Genomic DNA, 18,419 nt, shown 5'->3' on the forward strand with positions numbered 1-18,419 from the left:
GAGAGAATGTCCGGGGTGCATGGGGTCCTTGATTATGCCGGTTGCTTTCCCGAGGCAGTGGGAAGTGTAGACAGTGTCAATGGATAGGAGGCTGGTTTGCTGATGGACTGGGTTTCGTTCACAGCCCTTTGTAGTTCCTTGCGGTCTTGGACAGAGCAGGAGCCATACCAAGTTGTGATACAATCAGAAAGTATGCTTTCTACGGTGCATCTGCAGAAGTTGGTGACAGTTGCAGCGGATATATCAAATTTCCTTAGTCTTTTGAGAAAGTAGAGGCATTGGTGGGCTTTCTTAACCATAGTATCGGAATGGGGGAGGGATCAGGACAGGTTGTTGATGATCTGCAAACCTAAAAACTTGAAGCTCTCGACCATCTCCACTTTGTCCCCATTGATGTAAACAGGGGCATGCCCCTCCACTATGCTTCCTGAAGTCAATGACTATCTCCTTTGTTTTGTTGACATTGAGGAAGAGATTATTGTCGTCGCACCAGTTTACCAAGTTCTCTATCTCTTTCCTGTACTGTGTCACATCATTTTTCGTGATCCAACCCACAACAGGGATGTCATCAGCAAGCTTGAAAATCAAGTTGGAATTTGGCCATACAAGCAAAGCTGTATAAGGAGTATAGTAAGAGGCTGACGACACAGCCTTGTGGAGCATGGGTGTTGAGGATGATCATGGGGGAGGTGTTGTTGCCTATCCTTACTGACTGCGGTTTGTGGTTAGGAAGTCTAGAATCCAGTGGGAGGCATCTAGCCTCAGGCCACAACGTTTGGAGATGAGTCTTGTAGGCCTAATGGTTTTGAAGGCTGAGCTGTAATGTATGAATAGGTATCTGACTTGGTGTCTTTGTTACCTAGGTGTCCACAGAGTGTAAGGCCAGGGAGATGGTGTCTGCTGTGGACCTGTTGTGGCGATAGGCAAACTATAGTGGATCCAAGCAGTCTGGTAGACAGGAATTGATTTGTGCCAATGACTAACTTTTCAAAGCACTTCATAATGATGGATGTCAGAGCCAGCAGGTGATAGTCATTAAGGCACGCTGTCTGGCTTTTCCTCCAAGTTTTCTGGTCAAATTGTCGGAGCCATGGAATGATAGCAGGAGTCAGAGAGAGAAAGAGAGACAGAGAAGCAGCGGTTTAGGGGGAATTCCAGATTTTAGGGTCTTGGTAGCTGAAGGCACAGCCACCAATGGTAGATCAAAGGAAATTTGATTTGTGCAGGAGGTCAGAATTGGAATAATACCTAATTTTTAAGTTACATAAAGGTATTCCCTGTCCTTCTGAGGCCCAAACACATACAACAATTTGAAGGAGAGTCTGCCTCTGTTCTCCTTCAAACTGCCCATCTCCCTTCCATTTTAAGTCAGAATACAAAAAAAAGAGGGAGTATTGGAATTGCCATATTTTCTGAAGATAATGCAATTGAAATTCTGTAGATTATGACCCTGGCATTTATATTTTGGTATCTAATAGGTTCCGTTGATAGATGTTAAATACCTCATAGCTTAAGATATTAAGGTTAACAGGTGTTGGGTGCTGATTAGTCAGTTAGACTGAGATGTGTATAAGAAGAGTCAGCTAGCACTGAAGGAGATTGTGTTACGGTGGTGAAGTAAACTCTGTAGTAAACAGTTTCCACCAAAGTAACTTAGTCTCTGTTAGAGAAATTCCCACGCCTGGTGTGAAGGAGACATTTAGTGCTGGGAGTGTGTCCTCTAAGGGTTAAGAGGTCAGAGGAGATAGCTGGAAGATGGTGGAGGGGGCATGGATAAAAGTGGAGATAACGAGGAGAATTCTAAGTTTGTGATTTTGAAAATGGAAGTTTGATGAATAATTGGGGTGTAGACATTAAAATAAGGACAAAATACAGGACAAACTGCAATAACTTACCATTTCCAGCATCTGGGACATCAGCCTCAATTGCTGGCAAGGCCTGGTTGGCTACAATGGTGGCCTGAGCCTATAAACAAACATTAAAATCAACTCATGCACTTACAATAAACAGAATCACTAAGTTATTCTAATTGGAGAATATAGGAATCAGCCCATTCGTCAGCTGGTTTCTGTCTCAGTTTTATTTTAAATTATTTTAAATTAGCTGAGGAGGACACTGGGTTGCAGGGGAGTAGAATTGACAGTGTTACAGTTGATAAGGAGGATGTGCTGGATATTCTGGAGGGTCTGAAAATAGATAAGTCCCCTGGTCCAGATGGGATTTACCCCAGGATTCTCTGGGAGGCAAGAGAAGTGATTGCAGAGCCTCTGGCTCTGATCTTCAGGTCGTCGTTGGCCTCTGGTATAGTATCGGAAGATTGGAGGTTAGCGAATGTTGTCCCATTGTTTAAGAAGGGGAACAGAGACTTCCCCGGGAATTATAGACCGGTGAGTCTCACTTCTGTTGTGGGCAAGGTTTTAGAAAAAATTATTAGGGATAGGATTTATAGTTATTTGGAGAGTGATGAATTGATTGGAGATAGTCAGCATGGTTTTGTGGTGGGTAGGTCGTGCCTTACTAACCTTATTGAGTTTTTTGAGAGAGTGACCAAAGAGGTGGATGGGGGTAAGGCAGTGGACGTGGTGTATATGGATTTCAGTAAGGCGTTTGATAAGGTTCACCATGGTAGGCTTCTGCAGAAAATGCAGATGTATGGGATTGGGGGTGATCTAGGGAATTGGATCAGGAATTGGCTAGCGGATAGGAGACAGAGGGTGGTGGTTGATGGTAAATATTCATCACGGAGTTCGGTTACGAGTGGTGTGCCTCAGGGATCTGTTTTGGGGCCACTGCTGTTTGTAATTTTTATTAATGATCTGGATGAGGGTATAGTTGGGTGGATTAGTAAATTTGCTGATGACACCAAAGTCGGAGGTGTGGTAGATAGTGAGGAAGGGTGTCATAGTTTGCAGGAAGACTTAGACAGGTTGCAGAGCTGGGCCGAGAGGTGGCGGATGGAGTTTAATGCGGAGAAGTGTGAGGTAATTCACTTTGGTAGGAATAACAGATGTGTCGAGTATAGGGCTAACGGGAGGACTTTGAATAGTGTAGATGAGCAGAGGGATCTAGGTGTATGTGTACATAGATCCCTGAAAGTTGGGAATCAAGTAGATAAGGTTGTTAAGAAGGCATACGGTGTCTTGGCGTTTATTGGTAGGGGGATTGAATTTAGGAGTCGCAGCGTTATGTTGCAACTGTACACGACTCTGGTGCGGCTGCACTTGGAGTACTGTGTGCAGTTCTGGTCCCCACATTACAGGAAGGATGTGGAGGCTTTGGAGAGGGTGCAGAGGAGGTTTACCAGGATGTTGCCTGGTATGGAGGGGAGGTCCTATGAGGAGAGGCTGAGGGATTTGGGGTTGTTTTCGCTGGAAAGAAGGCGGCTAAGAGGGGATCTTATTGAAACATATAAGATGATTAGAGGTTTAGATAGGGTGGATAGTGATAGCCTTTTTCCTCTGATGGAGAAATCTAGCACGAGGGGGCATGGCTTTAAATTAAGGGGGGGTAGTTATAGGACGGATGTCAGGGGTAGGTTCTTTACCCAGAGGGTGGTGAGGGATTGGAATGCCCTGCCTGCTGCAGTTGTAAATGCGCCTAGTTTGGGGGCGTTTAAGAGATCCGTGGATAGGTTTATGGACGAAAAGGGATTGGTTTAGGTTAGTGGGTCATTGTTTTGTAACTGGTCGGCGCAACATCGTGGGCCGAAGGGCCTGTTCTGCACTGTAATGTTCTATGTTCTATTCAACCTGCTTACTATATTTCTTTAGCCACCAGTTTTGTTTTCCTTTAGTTCTTTCAATCTTCTATTCTTAATATTATTAATCCCAAAAGGTAATCCAACCCTTTTCTTTGTTAGCTTTCCTGCCCTCATTTCCATATCTATTTTTACCCCAGGAATAGTTGAATCTATTCAAATTATTTCCTTTATAAACCACTGTCTTTACATTTCCCTATTGAATTACTTATTGCAACTATGTCCTACCTTTCTCCATTACTTTCATTGTTTGAACCTCTCTATATTTTGCATTCACTTCAGATAGTGACTAACATTTTTCAAATTAATATTAACCCTCCGTCATTGATATGGGATTTCAATGCCAAAAATTACTCTTTGTTAACACTGAATGACTCACTCATCAATTCACCATGGACGTTAACTAAAATTTGTCAGTAATTCATGATATTCCTTCAAAGGTTCTGTTTTTCAACTTCTGGCTTTAATGTCAGACACTCTGCATTTGGCACATTGTCATATCTCCTCCTTAAGTGCCACACTTCTTCTGTGTTACTTTAAAAATTACAATGTATATTCATGACCTTTTGGTGTAATGCTCAAGAATAAAACGCCCTGTGCTCTGCTGGTCCTGGTGGATTTTATGATTGAGACAGACAGCTTAGTTCAAAAAAATCTTGCACCGTGTCTTAAAAATCAAGTTGCAACTGACCAAAGATTATTTGATTTGCAGCCAGTTGAGAAAAAAATGTTTCTCTCCTATCAAACTGGCCTGAATTTGCCAACAATTAAATGTTTGTCCTCAATCAATCATCAACCTTTTAATCGGTATAGAAACTGTATTAAAAATTATCAGAACCAACCTGAATTGCTTTAGAGACCTGCAGATCCTCCAGAGATGGATACAGAGACATTCTTTCCTTCAACGTTTGCACTAAAATGGACAGAGTTATCAATTATACTTACGGAAAAACTTTGTTTAATTTCAATCATGCATTACCACACGTGAAGCATGAATAGCCATGCATAACCCCATGTAACGTCAGCATGAGAAAAGGCCATTCGACCCATCAAAACCTTTCTCTTGATGCCCAAAATAAAAACATAAAAATGCTTGAAAAATTCAGCGGGTCAGGCGTCCTGAGGAGAAAGTAGGGTTCACATTTCAGTGACCTATTTGGGGAAGATACCTGTAGGTCCTGAGGCCCTTTTGGTATTGTGTTTTAAGATGACCAAGGTGAGATGCTAATAATCAGGAAATAAATAAATCTTATCCAATAAATATTCAGGGAACACTGATGAATATTTTTGAATTCACAGTGTAAATGAAAAGCACAACTTGTTGAAACCATCCCACTCTCTGTCTTGACTTGTCCTGACTAAAAATAACTCCTTGAAAACACTTTTCTTACCAATTTTAAATCAAAAAGGTTGTAATGATCACGTTCCAGCTTGTTTTGAAGTTATTTGGAAAAACAAACTCCTAATTACCCTTGTGGCCTGAGGTAAGGCAAGCTTCTGATTGTGAATTTCTGTGATGTGTGTGGGTGGATCCTCCAGTTACATGTGCGGTGTCAAGCTCAGAGAAACAATTTATATTGGCATCTCTAACTCAACAGTAGGAGAATAACCTTGGTTACCCTTGCCTTGCAGGAGCCTTCAGTGGACAATGGGGATGACATTGTTGGAAAATAACTAAATTTTGGGGCATCGCAGGGTAAATTAGGAGAACAGGTCCCATTAACCTGGCTTGTATTCCAATAATAACAATAACTTATATTTGTATTGTGTCTTTGATAAATAATGACACATCCTCAAGTAAGTCACAGGAATAGTATATAGTAATAGAATCCCTACAGTGCAGAAGGAGGCCACTTGGCCCATCGAACCTACACCAACTCTCTGACACAATATCTTGCCAAGGCCCTTTCCCCCACCCTATCCTTAACCACACACATCTACTATGGCGAGGAAACCCACAGAATGTGCAAACTCCAACATAAAAAATATGAAACAAGATATGATACTGAGTAATAAAGAGAGATATTAGGTCAGATGACCAGCATTTGGTCAAAGAGGTAAGGTTTAAGAAGCATCTTAAAGAATGAAAGAGAGATGGAGGGCCTTCATTCCAGAGTTAGGGTCTAAATTGCTGAAGGCGTGGTCACTAATGGTAGATCAATGAAAATCAGGAATGATTAATACACCTTTGATGAGTGTGATGTTATGCAGGGTTGTGGGGCTGGAGGAGTTTATAGAGATAGAAAAAAACGAGTGAAAGGACATCAGACTTGTGGAAGGTAGAGAATGAGAGACTAACTAGGATTGCACAGGAATCTATACAAGTCTAACGGCAACAAAAGCATGGGTCTGGATGTCAGTGGCAGGTGTGCTGAGGTGGGGCTGAGCTGACCAATATTACAAACAGGAACATTGGCCGTCTTAATGATGATGCAGATATTTGGCTGGTAACTCATTTCAGGGCTAAATGTGAAGCCAAAGCCGCAAATTGTCTGGTTCAGCCTCAGACAGTTCAGAGTGAAAAAGATTTGGTAGTTTGATAACAGAGTGTAGAAGTCTGAGGAATGATCCGATCGCACTGTTTAAAGTGTTCAGAGAATTCAATAGGTTGGCTATAGAAAAACGATGACCTCTGGTGAGGGAAACGAGGACAAGTATATGCAATTTTACATTTTTCTTCTATTCTAGCTAGGTCGACGTTTATACCTATTGTTAATCTAGGTCTTGGTGTGCAGAGGTGGGTGAGACAAACTTCAAAAGAACATAAACAAGTTGGTGAAATGGAGAGACAGTTGGCAGATGAAGTTCAATGTGGAGAAATGTGAAGCGATTCCTGAGATTGAAAACATAGACAATATAAGATCAGGGATACAACTCTATCGAGTGTGCAGGAGCAAAGGGACCTGTGCAGATATGTGTACAAAACACTGAACGTGGCCAGACAAGTTGACTGTGAGGTTATTAAAGAATACTGTACCCTGGGCTTTATTAATAGATTGCAAGAGCAGTGAGGTTAATGCTGAACTTGTAAAACACACTATTTGGACATCAGCTAGAACGTTGTGTACAATTCTAGGCGCCACGTTGTAGGAAGGAGGTGAACATATTTGGAGAGAGTGAAGAAAGGTTTACACGAATGGCTCCAGGGATGAGAATCGTCAGTTATGAGGATAGATTGGAGAGGCTGGGACTATTTTCTTTGGAGAGAAGGCTATGAGATGATTTGATGGAATCACAGAATCCCTACAGTGCAGAAGGGGGCGATTCTGCCCATCGAATATGCACCAATTCTGGGAAGAGAATCTTGATGTGGAGATGACCTGTTGGGTCATCTCCACCTGTCAGGTGACCTGACGAAGGGGCAAACCCCGAAAGCTTGCAAGGTTATTATCAGATAAATCGGTTGAACTTAAACCTGGTGTTGTCTGACTTCTTAAAGAGAATCTTACCTAGGCCCACCCCACCTCCTGCCCTATCCACATAACCTCACACATTTATCATGGCTTATCCACCTAACCTACACATCTTGGGTTATATGTAGGCAATTTATAGAAATCATAGAAACTCTACAGTGTAGAAAGAGGCCATTTGGCCCATCGAGTCTGCACTGACTACAATCCCACCTAGGCCCTAACCCCATATCCCTACATATTTACCCACTAATCCCTCTAACCTATGCATCCCAGGACACTAAGGGGCAATTTTAGCATGGCCAATCAACCTAACCTGAACATCTTTGGACGGTGGAAGGAAACTGGAGCACCCGGAGGAAACCCATGCAGACACGAGGAGAATGTGCAAACTCCACACAGACAGTGACCCAAGCTGGGAATCGAACCCAGGTCCCTGGGGCTATGAAGCAGTACTGCTAACCCACTGTGACCGTGCTGCCCAATTTAGTGTGGCCAATCCATCCAACCTGCATATCTTTGGACTGTGGGAGGAAACCAGAGCAGCCAAGCGAAGCCTACATGGACACAAGGAGAACGTGCAAACTCTGCACAGTTAGACAAGGCCGGCATAATCTCCCTATTTTTGCAATCAATTGCCTTCACAATAAATGGTCCAGCTGATCTTTTGTGCATCATTTTCAGATGGTTTGCAGAATAATGGAACAATTCAGAATGCGATTCCATCTCTCCCTGCATCTGAGGTATAATCCATGAGGAGCTTTTGGCCAAGAAATCAAAGCACCAACTGAATCACATCTTCATAACTGGTTACAACATGGCAGCATCTAACCTCCACCTTCTAAAAATACTTGCAACAACAAAGCTGAGTCTGATTCCTAGCAAAGGATTGAAATTTATGCAATTTGTCATTGCCATCTCCCGAGACAGAAACACCCTCCAGTGAGCAAATTGCAACATAATACCCCAGGGAAACAGCACCTCACCAACTGCACAAACAACTCTTTTTTTTACAGCTAGTTCAATGCTATAGAAGGGATTAACTCTCTGAACATCACAAGAGATATCTGACGCTAAAATGCCACCCCTATTACCTGCCATGGGAATTCATCTCTGTTATCCTGACAGCAGCTTACATCCCACCCCACGAGGACGTGAAGACTGTGCTGGATGAAATATACATCACCACAAATAGCCTTGAGATGAAACATCCGAGGTCGTGCTCATTGTAGCCGAGGCCAAGCTGCCACCAACATGTCTCCTGTTCCACCAGAGGCCCAAACATCTTAGGCCACCACTACACAAATATCAAACATGCCTACCGCTCTAGGCAAATCAGACCACAAGGCTGTGCTCCTGCTCCCAGCTCACAAGCAAAAACTGAAACAAGATAATCTGCCAAAGAAAATCATGCAGTGTTGGTCTGAGGAATCGGACAATCTCCTACGAGACTGCTTAGAATCAGTAAACTGGTCAAGTATTTTAAAACTCAGCAACCAACCTGAATGACTATGCCACTACCGTAACTGACTTCATTAGTCAGTGTGCAGAAGAGTGTGTGCCCAAGAAGCAAATCCTTGTTTCCCAACCCGAAACCATGGATGAACAGGGATATCCACTGTTGCTGAAGTCCAGATCTGAGGCATTCAAGTCAGGCAACACTGGCCTAGACAAAAAAGCCAGATATGATCTAAGGAGATCCATCAAAGATGCCGAACGACAGCACCGAACCAAGCTAGAATCCAGGCTAGCCACATGGACTCGTAGCCTGTTATGTCTTGCAGACCTTGCCATAGCTGGTAGGAGGCAGGTAAAAATCACCGGCTCCAATGCACCCTTCCCCGATGAACTCAATGCATTCTATGTCTGTTTTGAGCAAGAGGGCATGCTCTCCACCCCGGTAGCCTCAGGCGAACCTGTATCCAAGGTCACCATTGCCACTATCAGAGCAGCCTTCTCAAAAGGCAACAAATAGAAAACAATTGTCCCAGATGGGGTACCTGGATGAGCACTCAGATCCTGTGTCAACCAGCTGGTTGGTGTATTTGCAGATAACTTCAGCCTCTCTTTACACCAATCTTGAAGCAGATAGGGACCCCGGGGCCAATCTGAGATCCCTATCTGCTTCAAGAAGATGACCATCATCCCGGTACCAAAGAAAACCAGGCAGCGTGCCTTACTGACTAGCATCCGGTGGCTCGAACATCCAACATGACTAGCTTTGAAAGGCTAGTCATGGCACAAATCAATTCCTGGATCCACTACAGTTTGTCTGTCGCTACAACAGGTCCAGAGCAGACACCATGTCGCTGGTTATACACACAATCTTGGGATACCTAGATACCAATGACACCCATGTCAGACTCCTATCACAGCCTTCAACACCATTATTCCTACAAGACTCATCTCCAAATTCCATGGCCTGGGGCTCGGCTCCACCCTCTGCAACTGGATCCTTGACTTTCTAACACACAGGCCACAATCAGTAAGGATAGGCAACAACATATCCTCCATGATCATCCTCAACACCAATGCTTCACAAGGCTGTGCTCTCAGCCGCCTACTTTACTACTTATGCACCTATGACTGTGTGGCCAAATTCCCCGCCAACTCAATTTTCAAGTTTGCTGATGACACCACTGTTGTAGGTTGGATCTCAAACAATGATGAGATGGAGTGCAGGAAAGAGATAGAGAATCTGGTGAATTGGTGCGACAACAATAATCTCTCCCTCAATGTTAACAAAATAAAGGAGATAGTCATTGGCTTCAGGAAGCGTTGTGGAGGGCATGTCCCTGTCTACATCAATGGGGACAAAGTAGAAATGGTTGAGAGCTTCAGGTTTTAGGTGTCCAGATCACCAACAGCCTATCCTGGTCACCCCATGCAGACAATATAGTTAAGAAAGCCCACCAACTACTAAGGAAATCTGGCATGTCCACTACAACTTCTACAGATGCACCACAGAAAGTATTCTTTCTGGTTGTATCACAGCTTGGTATGGCTCATGCTCTGTCCAAGACCGCAAGAAACTACAAAGGGTTGTGAATGAAGCCTAGTCCATCACGCAAACCAGCCTCCTAATCATTGACACTGTCAACACTTCCCGCTGCCTCAGAAAAGCAGCCAGCATAGTCAAGAATCCCATGCACCTTGGATGGAGTTCTAGAACCATAGAAAATTTGTGGCACCGAAAAAGGCTCTCCAGCCCTTTGAGTCTGTGCTGGCCAAAAAAGAGAAGAAAAATAAATTAACCATTCATTTTAATCACACTTTCCAGCACTTTGTCTGCAGCCTTGCAGATTCCAGCATTTCAGATGCAGATCCAGGTACCTTTTAAATGAGGTGAGCACGTTAGCCTTAACCACCAATTCAGAAGGTGTATTCTAGAACCCACCACCTCTGGGTGAAAAAGAATGTTCTCAAGCCTCTTCCAATCCTTCTACCAATCACCTTAACTCTATTCCCCCTGGTAATTGGCACCCAAAGCTGGGGGAAATAAGTCTTTCCTGTCTACACTATCTAGGCCCCACATAATTTTGTAGACTTCAATTAGGTCACTCCTTAGCTTTTTGATTTGATTTATTATTGTCACATGTATTGGAATACAGTGACAAGTATTGTTTATTGCACACTATACAGAAAAAGCATACCATTCATAGAGTACATGGGGAGAAGGAAAGAATATAGCATTTCAGTTACAGATAGGGTGAACAGAAATATCAGCTTAATGTATAATAGATTCATTCAAAAGTCTGATGGCAGCAGGGAAGAAGCTGTTCTCAGACCTTTATATCTTTTCCCCAATGGAAGAAATTGAAAGACAATATGCTGGGGTACATGGGATCCTTGATTATGGTTGGTACGTGAGTTCAGACTTTTGTATCCTTTTCCTGATAAAAGGTGGAAGAGAGAATGTTTGGGGTGTGTGGGATCCTTGACTATGCTGGCTACTTTACTGAGGCAGTGGGAAGTATAGATGGAGTTAATGGATGGGAGGCTGGTTTGTGTGTTGGACTGGGTTTCGTTCACTACCTTTTATAGTTCCTTTCAGTCTTAGTCAGAGAAGGAGCCATATCAAGCTGTAATACATTAGGAAAGGGTGCATCTGTAAAAATTGGTGAGAGTTGTAGCGGCCATGCCAAACTTCCTTAGCCTCCTGAGAAAGTTGAGATGTTGATGGGCTTTCTTAACTATAGCATTGGTGTAAAGGGACCAGGACTGGTTGTTGGTGATCTAAACACCTAGAAACTTGAAGCTCTTGACCATTTCCATTTCATCAATGTTGATGTAGATAGGGACATGCCCTCCATTACATTTCCTGAAGTAGATGACTATCTCCTTCATTTTACTGACATTGAGAGAGAGACTAATGTCATTGCTCCATTTCACCAGATTCTCTATCTCTTCCTATCAACTCTAGCCTATCCAGTTTTTCCTCATAGTTCTAATTTTCAATCTCTGGCAGCATCCAATAAAGAAAAACATTTCGTATGCTTTCATTACTTCCGTATCCACCTGTCCTGCACCTACAGGGAACTACGGACATGCAGTCCAAGGTTTCTCACTACCTCCATCCCTCTCAATATCTTTCTGTTTATTGAATATTCTCTTGCTTTATTTGCCCTCCCCAAATGCATTACCTCACACTTTTCTGAATTGAATTCCATTTGCCACTTCTCTGTCCACTCATCCAAACCATTGCTATCATTCTGGAGAAAAAGCTACCCTCTTCATTATCAACTACACCAATTTTACATCAACTGCAAATTTCCCAATCATGCCTCCCTCATCAAGTTCAAATCATCAATACATACAACAAGCAGGAACGTCCCCAACACTGAACCCTGTGGAATGCCACTGGAAACTGTTTTCCATTTGCCAAAAACAACCATCAGCCATTACCCTTTGTTTCCTGTCACTGAGCCAATTTTGGATCCAACCTGCCACCTCCCCCTGTATCCCATCAGCTTTGACTTTTCTGACCAGTTTGCATTTGAGGACCTTGTCACATGCCTCAAACAACATCCACTGCAATATCCTCATCAATCCTCCTAGTTACCTGCTCAAAAGAAAATTGAATAAGTTGGTCAGATGATCTCCTGACAAAGCCAGGGTGACTATCCTTGATCTATCCATGCCTTTCTCAGTGACAGTTTAGCTTTCTTTCCAACAATTTGCCCACCACTGAAGTCAGACTGACCCAGTTTATAATTTTCTGGCCTTATGATACAGATAGCCAGGATTTCACAGAAGGAGGTACAGACCCACAGGACCTATGCCTGTTCCTACATTACTATTGGGAATAATTCTATTTATAAACACACAATAACTCATTTGTAAATGCAGTGCCTAAATCAGGAGTATCCTGTTTGATCCTCACCTTGAGGGGGCTAACTGCCCCCACAGTGGTAGAGAGGGCATGCTGCTATTGGCCTCACCACCCACATATTGGGAAAAGGGGAGAGATCAGACTGGCTTCCTCTTCCCACCTTTTTAAATGTCTGACTTTGTCTGTGTTGACAAAGTGAGAGTTGGATAAGAATCAGATTTCCCGCTGCTCTCCATTTCGATGACTGAGTTAGATTTTTGCAGAACTGAAAGGATGTGAAAGGGCCAAGGTTAAAGACTGGGGTTGTTTAAAGAGAGAACAAGAAGGTTGACGAACCAGAAGTGAAGCATTGACAACATTCCCGGTAAAGCGAGTGACGTGAGTCTGATAAACAGTGCACACCCTTAGATGAAAAGGAACCATTTAATTAACTGGGTTTCCGAGTTGGAACTCGGGGGGGCCGAGGGGGTGGGTTGGCTGTTTGTGCAGCTCGATTCCCTGTAGCTGCTCACAAAAATAAACTTCCTACCACAAACTTGTTGTTAAAGTCTCAACTTATTTGTTTAAATATTAGTCAATGTTTAAAGAAAACAGGGTAGCAATGCAAACCCAGAAAGGAGAAGGAAACTAAAATCACGGCCAGTAGGAAACAAAGAGAAACTTGATCAAAGAGATGGGAAAAGTGAACTCACCTCAGAGAATGTAGATGAAATAATGAAGAACACACACACCAGCTCTGGTCTGAGGCACCCACTCTCAGAGTTCAGCAAGAGAGCTGTTTGGAAAATGTCACAGGCGGATTCTCAAAAAAAACTGCGAGGAGGAAGCAGGAAGAGATCGACTGAGAAACAGATCCTGGGATTGGTTAGGGTGGATCCTCGCCCACTCATGCATTCGGAATGTGCCTGCAAGAGTAGAGGAACCTCCAATCCTCAGTGAAATTGGGATCTAGAGAAGAGGGTTCATTTAAAACCCTTCTGTGAATTACAGAAACCATTCCCATCCTGGGTCAGTCAGCTTTGGGCGAGAGTGACATTCACCCCTTCCCTTAGAGATTAAAACAAACAATATCAATAATTGATATTACTAACTTGGAAAGGGTGCAATAAAGACTTACAAGGATGCTACCAGGACTGGAGGGTTTGAATTAAAAAGAGAGGCTGGATAGGCTGGGACTTCTTTCCCTACAGTGTAGGAGGATGAGGCGTGACTTCTAGAGATTTATAAAATCATGAGGGGTACAGATAAGGTGAATAACTAAGGTATTTACCCCAGGATAGGGGAGTTGAAAACTAGATTTAAGGTGAGAGGGGAAAGATTTAAAAGGGGCATAAGGGTTAACTTTTTCATACAAAGGGTAGTGAATGTATGGAGTGGGCTGTCAGAGGAGGCGGGTACAATTATAATATTTAAAAGACATTTGGACAAGTACATGGATAGGAAAGGGATATGGGCTAAATGCAGGCATGTGAGATTAGTCCAGTTTAGGAACCTGTTTGGCATGGATGAGTTGGGCCAAAGGGGCTGTTTCTGTGCTCTATAACTCTGTGACTCAAAGCAGCTACTGGGGGAACATCATGATTGTGGGAGGGGTGGGGGGGAGGGGCAGGGATGGGAGGAACCTGGTGTTGTCAAAAGCCAAGGTGACTGAGTGAGAGAAAGGATTGGGAATGAAGGGGTGTGCGACGGGGTCTAGTGAGAGACCTGTGTGATTCACATACCCTGGCTGAACGAAGATCATTCATCTTCTTCCGACTCTGTTGCCCTCTCCTCTTCTGCAGCGTGTTTGCAGTGACCAGGACTGCTACTGCATTCTTGGAGGGAGTGGTGAACATGCTGAAAGGCCATCTCCTGCAGCCAAGCTACAGTGTTTCCCACCTCGGCTCCCTTCCGTCTAGCATCATGGTAAGGGCCCCCTCTGAAAAGGATTGTGCGGATTTCCTAGCTGCCATCTTCTGCAGTCATTGTGGAACAAGTGCTGGGAAGCTGTGTATATGGAGCTTCCCAGTGACTGCAACAGTTAAGTTGTTGTGAGACAGGTGAATCGGATGGAACATATTCATAGACATAAAGATTATTACTAATAAGATATAAGATTTCTGGAAACACACTGGCAGCATTGGCGGGAAACACTGTTTTTTGCACAGGAACCAATACTTGTCATTTTTTGGGTAGGATTTCACCCCAGTTCATAGAAGTTTACTGTACAAAAGGAGGCCTTTCGGCTCACCGGCTGGTGGGGCTGGAGAGGAACCTGTAGTGGGAAAGGAAGGATACACTTGTGATTCATGTAGGTATGAATAACAGACAAGGTTAGGAAAGAGGTTTTGCATTGTGAGTATGAACAACTAAGAAGCTAAATTAAAAAGCAGAACATCATCATCACACGGTCTTTTAAGAGACTTTTGGATGAGTACATGGGACTTAGTAAGATAGAGGCTTATAGTTAAGCCTAGTAAGTAGGGATATGTTTGGCACAACTTGTAGTTTTTCTATGTTCTATCTGGATTATTACCCCGAGCCAAAATCAAATTACTGGTGGGCTAATGAGATTAGGCAGTTAATTGGTTTGAAAACTGGTATGGGAGAGATGGGTTTTAGTTCATGGGGCACTGCCAACAGTACTGGGAAATGTGGGAGCTGTAGAGATGGAACAGGTTTCACCTGAACCATACTGGGACCAGGGTTCTGGTGAGTCATATAACTAGAGTGCAGAGGGCTTTAAACTAAATAGTAGAGATGAGAGATGACGTGGTAAGTTAAAGGGATAGAACAAGACAAGAGAGTAAAGTAACAATAAGTGTGATGTTAATCAGAGATAGCAGGAATGGATAGAAAATACAAATGTAAGAGTACACCAACAGACAAAGCCAGAGTTTGCAAAAATAGAGAGCATTGGAGGCAGTCATTGAATATATTCAAAGTTGAGTTAGATAGGCTCTTGAATGCCAAAGGAATTAAACATTATGGGGAGTAGGCAGGAAAGTGTAGTTGAGGCCAAAATCAACCCTCTGCGGAGGGATCCTCTCTCTTAACATTGGGGACCTGGGTGTTGCACACAGTATTCCCATACAACCAAGGGTTGCACCAATGCATGGACTCTCTAGAAACCAACCCTTTTTAGTTATTTCCACCCACGCCCCTGATCTACGGGCACCTGGTGCAGAGAACGAAGAGGATCTCGTCGTGAACCTGTTGCTAGGCCTGGCCAAACCATAAACTCACCATCAACAGGTCCAGGCAGCAGGTGATCTAGAGGGTCAAATGGCTTAACTGTCTGCCCCTCTACCATAGATGTGTTTGTGGCTGAGTGTTTATGGGCACCATCAAGGCCTTCCATGCCCCTTGGGCACTGCAGGGACTTGGGTGTGTTCTCGACCCTCTGAACCACATTTTGATTTAATGTTTTAAGTTTCATTTGAAATTTGTTTTTGTTTTGGGTGATCCCTGTTCACGGGGCTGCCCTTCATGCTTTGTCTTTCATTTAATTGTTTTAAACAAAGAGTGAGGCCACAATCAGATCAGCTGGGATCTTATCAAATGGTACAGCAGCTCAGGGCACCGAATGGCCTGTTCCTGCTCCCAATTCTTGTGTTCCTCTGTTCCATTTGTTACGACCAGCCTCAGCTGAGGTTCCCCAAAGGTTGTTGATCTGGGTAAGACCCCTCAACTGGTCACCATCCAGCTGAGATACCCGAAATTGTCACAAATATAGGTGAGGAAGGATGAGTGTCTCCTTTCTTCATTCAACCCACCCTTTGCTGGTAGCAGCAAGGTTGAATCTAACAAGGTTCCCTTCCCTTTATCCAGACAATAATTATGTTTAAAAAGGAGGCAATTCAACTTGGTTTTCTTGAGTTTAGAGTAAGTTCGTTAACAACTAAAAAGGGAAGGAGAAATCATAAAACACATGCATCTACATTCATATATTAGAAATAAGAATGGGGTCCAATAGTATGTAACTGTAAAGCGTTCTGTGGAACAGGCGTTGATTTATGAAGAGTATATGAAGTGTTGCAGCCATTATGAATTGTTTCCAGTATGATTGGCTATGATTAGCTTGAATCAACTGACGAACAGTTGATTCTTCGATTCCGTGGCCTGTGGGTTGGTAGATACTTTAGTTCTTTTTCCAGCTCTAATCCATTTTTGTTGGCTGTGTGACTTCCAGAGTCAGAGAGGGGTCAGATTTTCCCATCTCACCTGCCGTGGGAATCGTAGCGGGCAGGGGGCAGATCATGCAAATGACAGTTGACTTTGGACAGCATTTTCCAGCCTTGGGGTGAGCGCAGCGGGAAAGTCCTGCCCAGAGTTTTTAGATTTCCCTGCAAGGTGTTTATTTCCTTTTTCCAGAGGATCAGCTTCTGGTTCTGAATCACACCTTCAGTGTGTACTTCCAGCCGCTTTACCTCACAGCACACATACTCACTCACACACACATACATACAGGCAAGCTCTTTCCACTGGTTTTTATATATTCCAAGAGGAAACTAGAATACACTAGTCAGTCTCGGCAGTCTCTTTGAGTTGGGATTAAAATTATATTCCTTTGTCTTTACCAGAGATATCACCAGTCTTTGGATGCTTTTAGCAATACCTTGTCTGGAAACACAGGGAAGAGATCCATTCTCCCTCAGAGAAAGATCCTGTAGCCATTCCTGTAAATGGCTAATTGTACATTCTCAACCATCTTTGCAGTTTATATCCATTTAAAAAAAACTCAGGGTTTTTTAAAACAGTACAATAGATCTGTGTACATTTCCATATTGTTTCCCTATCATTTAACACTTGAAGGAGGTATATGCGAACAAGTTCCACTATAAACACAAGGGGTGAGCAATGCATCAGTTTCCACACTTTGTTTTCTCACTCCTGTATGTGCAAGCTTTAAAATCAGGTAACCAAAAGAGAAAATGCGAGAAAATCTCAGCAGGTCTGGCAGCACCTGTAAGGAGAGAAAAAGAGCTGACATTTCAAATCCAGATGACCTTTTGTCACAAAGGGTCAAATGGTTTTGAAATGTCAACTCTTTTCTCTCCTTAAAGATGCTGCCAGATCTGAGATTTTCCACTGTTTTCTCTTTTGGTTTCAGGTTCTAGCATTCACAATAATTTGCTTTTATTTAAAATCAGGTACCTGTAATTGCTACACTTCCATTTCTGTCCTTTTCTCATTCTAATTTTTCCCTGCTTCTTTGTTGTTTACTTTCTGTCTCTTGTTTCATATCCTTTGCACTATGCAGTGCCAGATAACTTACATTTTACAGAATTTTCAAAGATTCACAAGAAACAAAACTGCTTCTCTGGAGACTGAATTCTCACTGGGAATGGAAGAAATCAAACTAGAAATTTAAAACTGTATCAACTCAATCAAAATGCCTCCCATTTTCAGGACTTCCGCACATATCAGTTTGACTTCACTGCAGTATTAAGGAAATGCTGCACTGTTAGTGATACATTCCTAATGAGATATTAAACCAAGCTGGGTCCTCCCTGTTCTTGCAGATGTACAAGGTCCAGTGGCACTACTTGAAAGGTTCGTGTCGCATCACTTAACAAACGACTTGCATTTATATAGTACCTATAATACCGTAAAAGATCTCAAAGAGCATAGTCGAGTAAAAAATGAAACCAAATAAAATGAAGGCTGGTTAAAAGGTAGATTGCAATGAACATCTTGAGGAGAGTGTAGAAGACGAGGTGAGGTTTGGCTAGCTGAAGCCCTAGCTACTGATGGTGAGATAATGAAAGCTGGTCGAACTAACATTGCCAGAACATGATATCTACTTATTTACCTCATTGTTGTTTCTAGTATCTTGCTGTGCACAGAATAGCTATTATGTTCGCCAACAAAATAAACACCGGCATGTTAAAAATGCTGAATCAGTTAAGAATATTTGAGGCTCTGAGGATGTGAAAGA

At 43.0% G+C, this 18,419-nt stretch overlaps 1 protein-coding gene across 2 annotated transcripts in view; it reads right to left on the reverse strand.

Moving 5' to 3' along the window:
• LOC145353605 (syntenin-1-like) overlaps positions 1 to 13,326 on the reverse strand; it is a 32,100-nt gene extending 18,774 nt beyond the window's left edge. Inside the window, exons 1-4 of one of the 2 annotated variants that reach the window (XM_080204366.1) lie at positions 13,192 to 13,326; positions 8,669 to 8,833; positions 4,600 to 4,670; positions 1,896 to 1,965 (exon numbers count right to left, since the gene is read on the reverse strand). In XM_080204366.1, the coding sequence (XP_080060492.1) occupies positions 1,896 to 1,965; positions 4,600 to 4,650 (121 nt within the window). In that variant the 5' untranslated portion in view covers positions 4,651 to 4,670; positions 8,669 to 8,833; positions 13,192 to 13,326. The remainder of the gene's footprint in view (positions 1 to 1,895; positions 1,966 to 4,599; positions 4,671 to 8,668; positions 8,834 to 13,191) is intronic. The other variant, XM_080204365.1, reaches the window with a different exon arrangement.
• Positions 13,327 to 18,419: the final 5,093 nt, after the last annotated feature.

This window comes from Carcharhinus amblyrhynchos, chromosome 16 (genome assembly GCF_965287045.1).
Source record: "Carcharhinus amblyrhynchos chromosome 16, sCarAmb.v2.hapA, whole genome shotgun sequence".
NCBI lineage: Eukaryota > Metazoa > Chordata > Chondrichthyes > Carcharhiniformes > Carcharhinidae > Carcharhinus > Carcharhinus amblyrhynchos.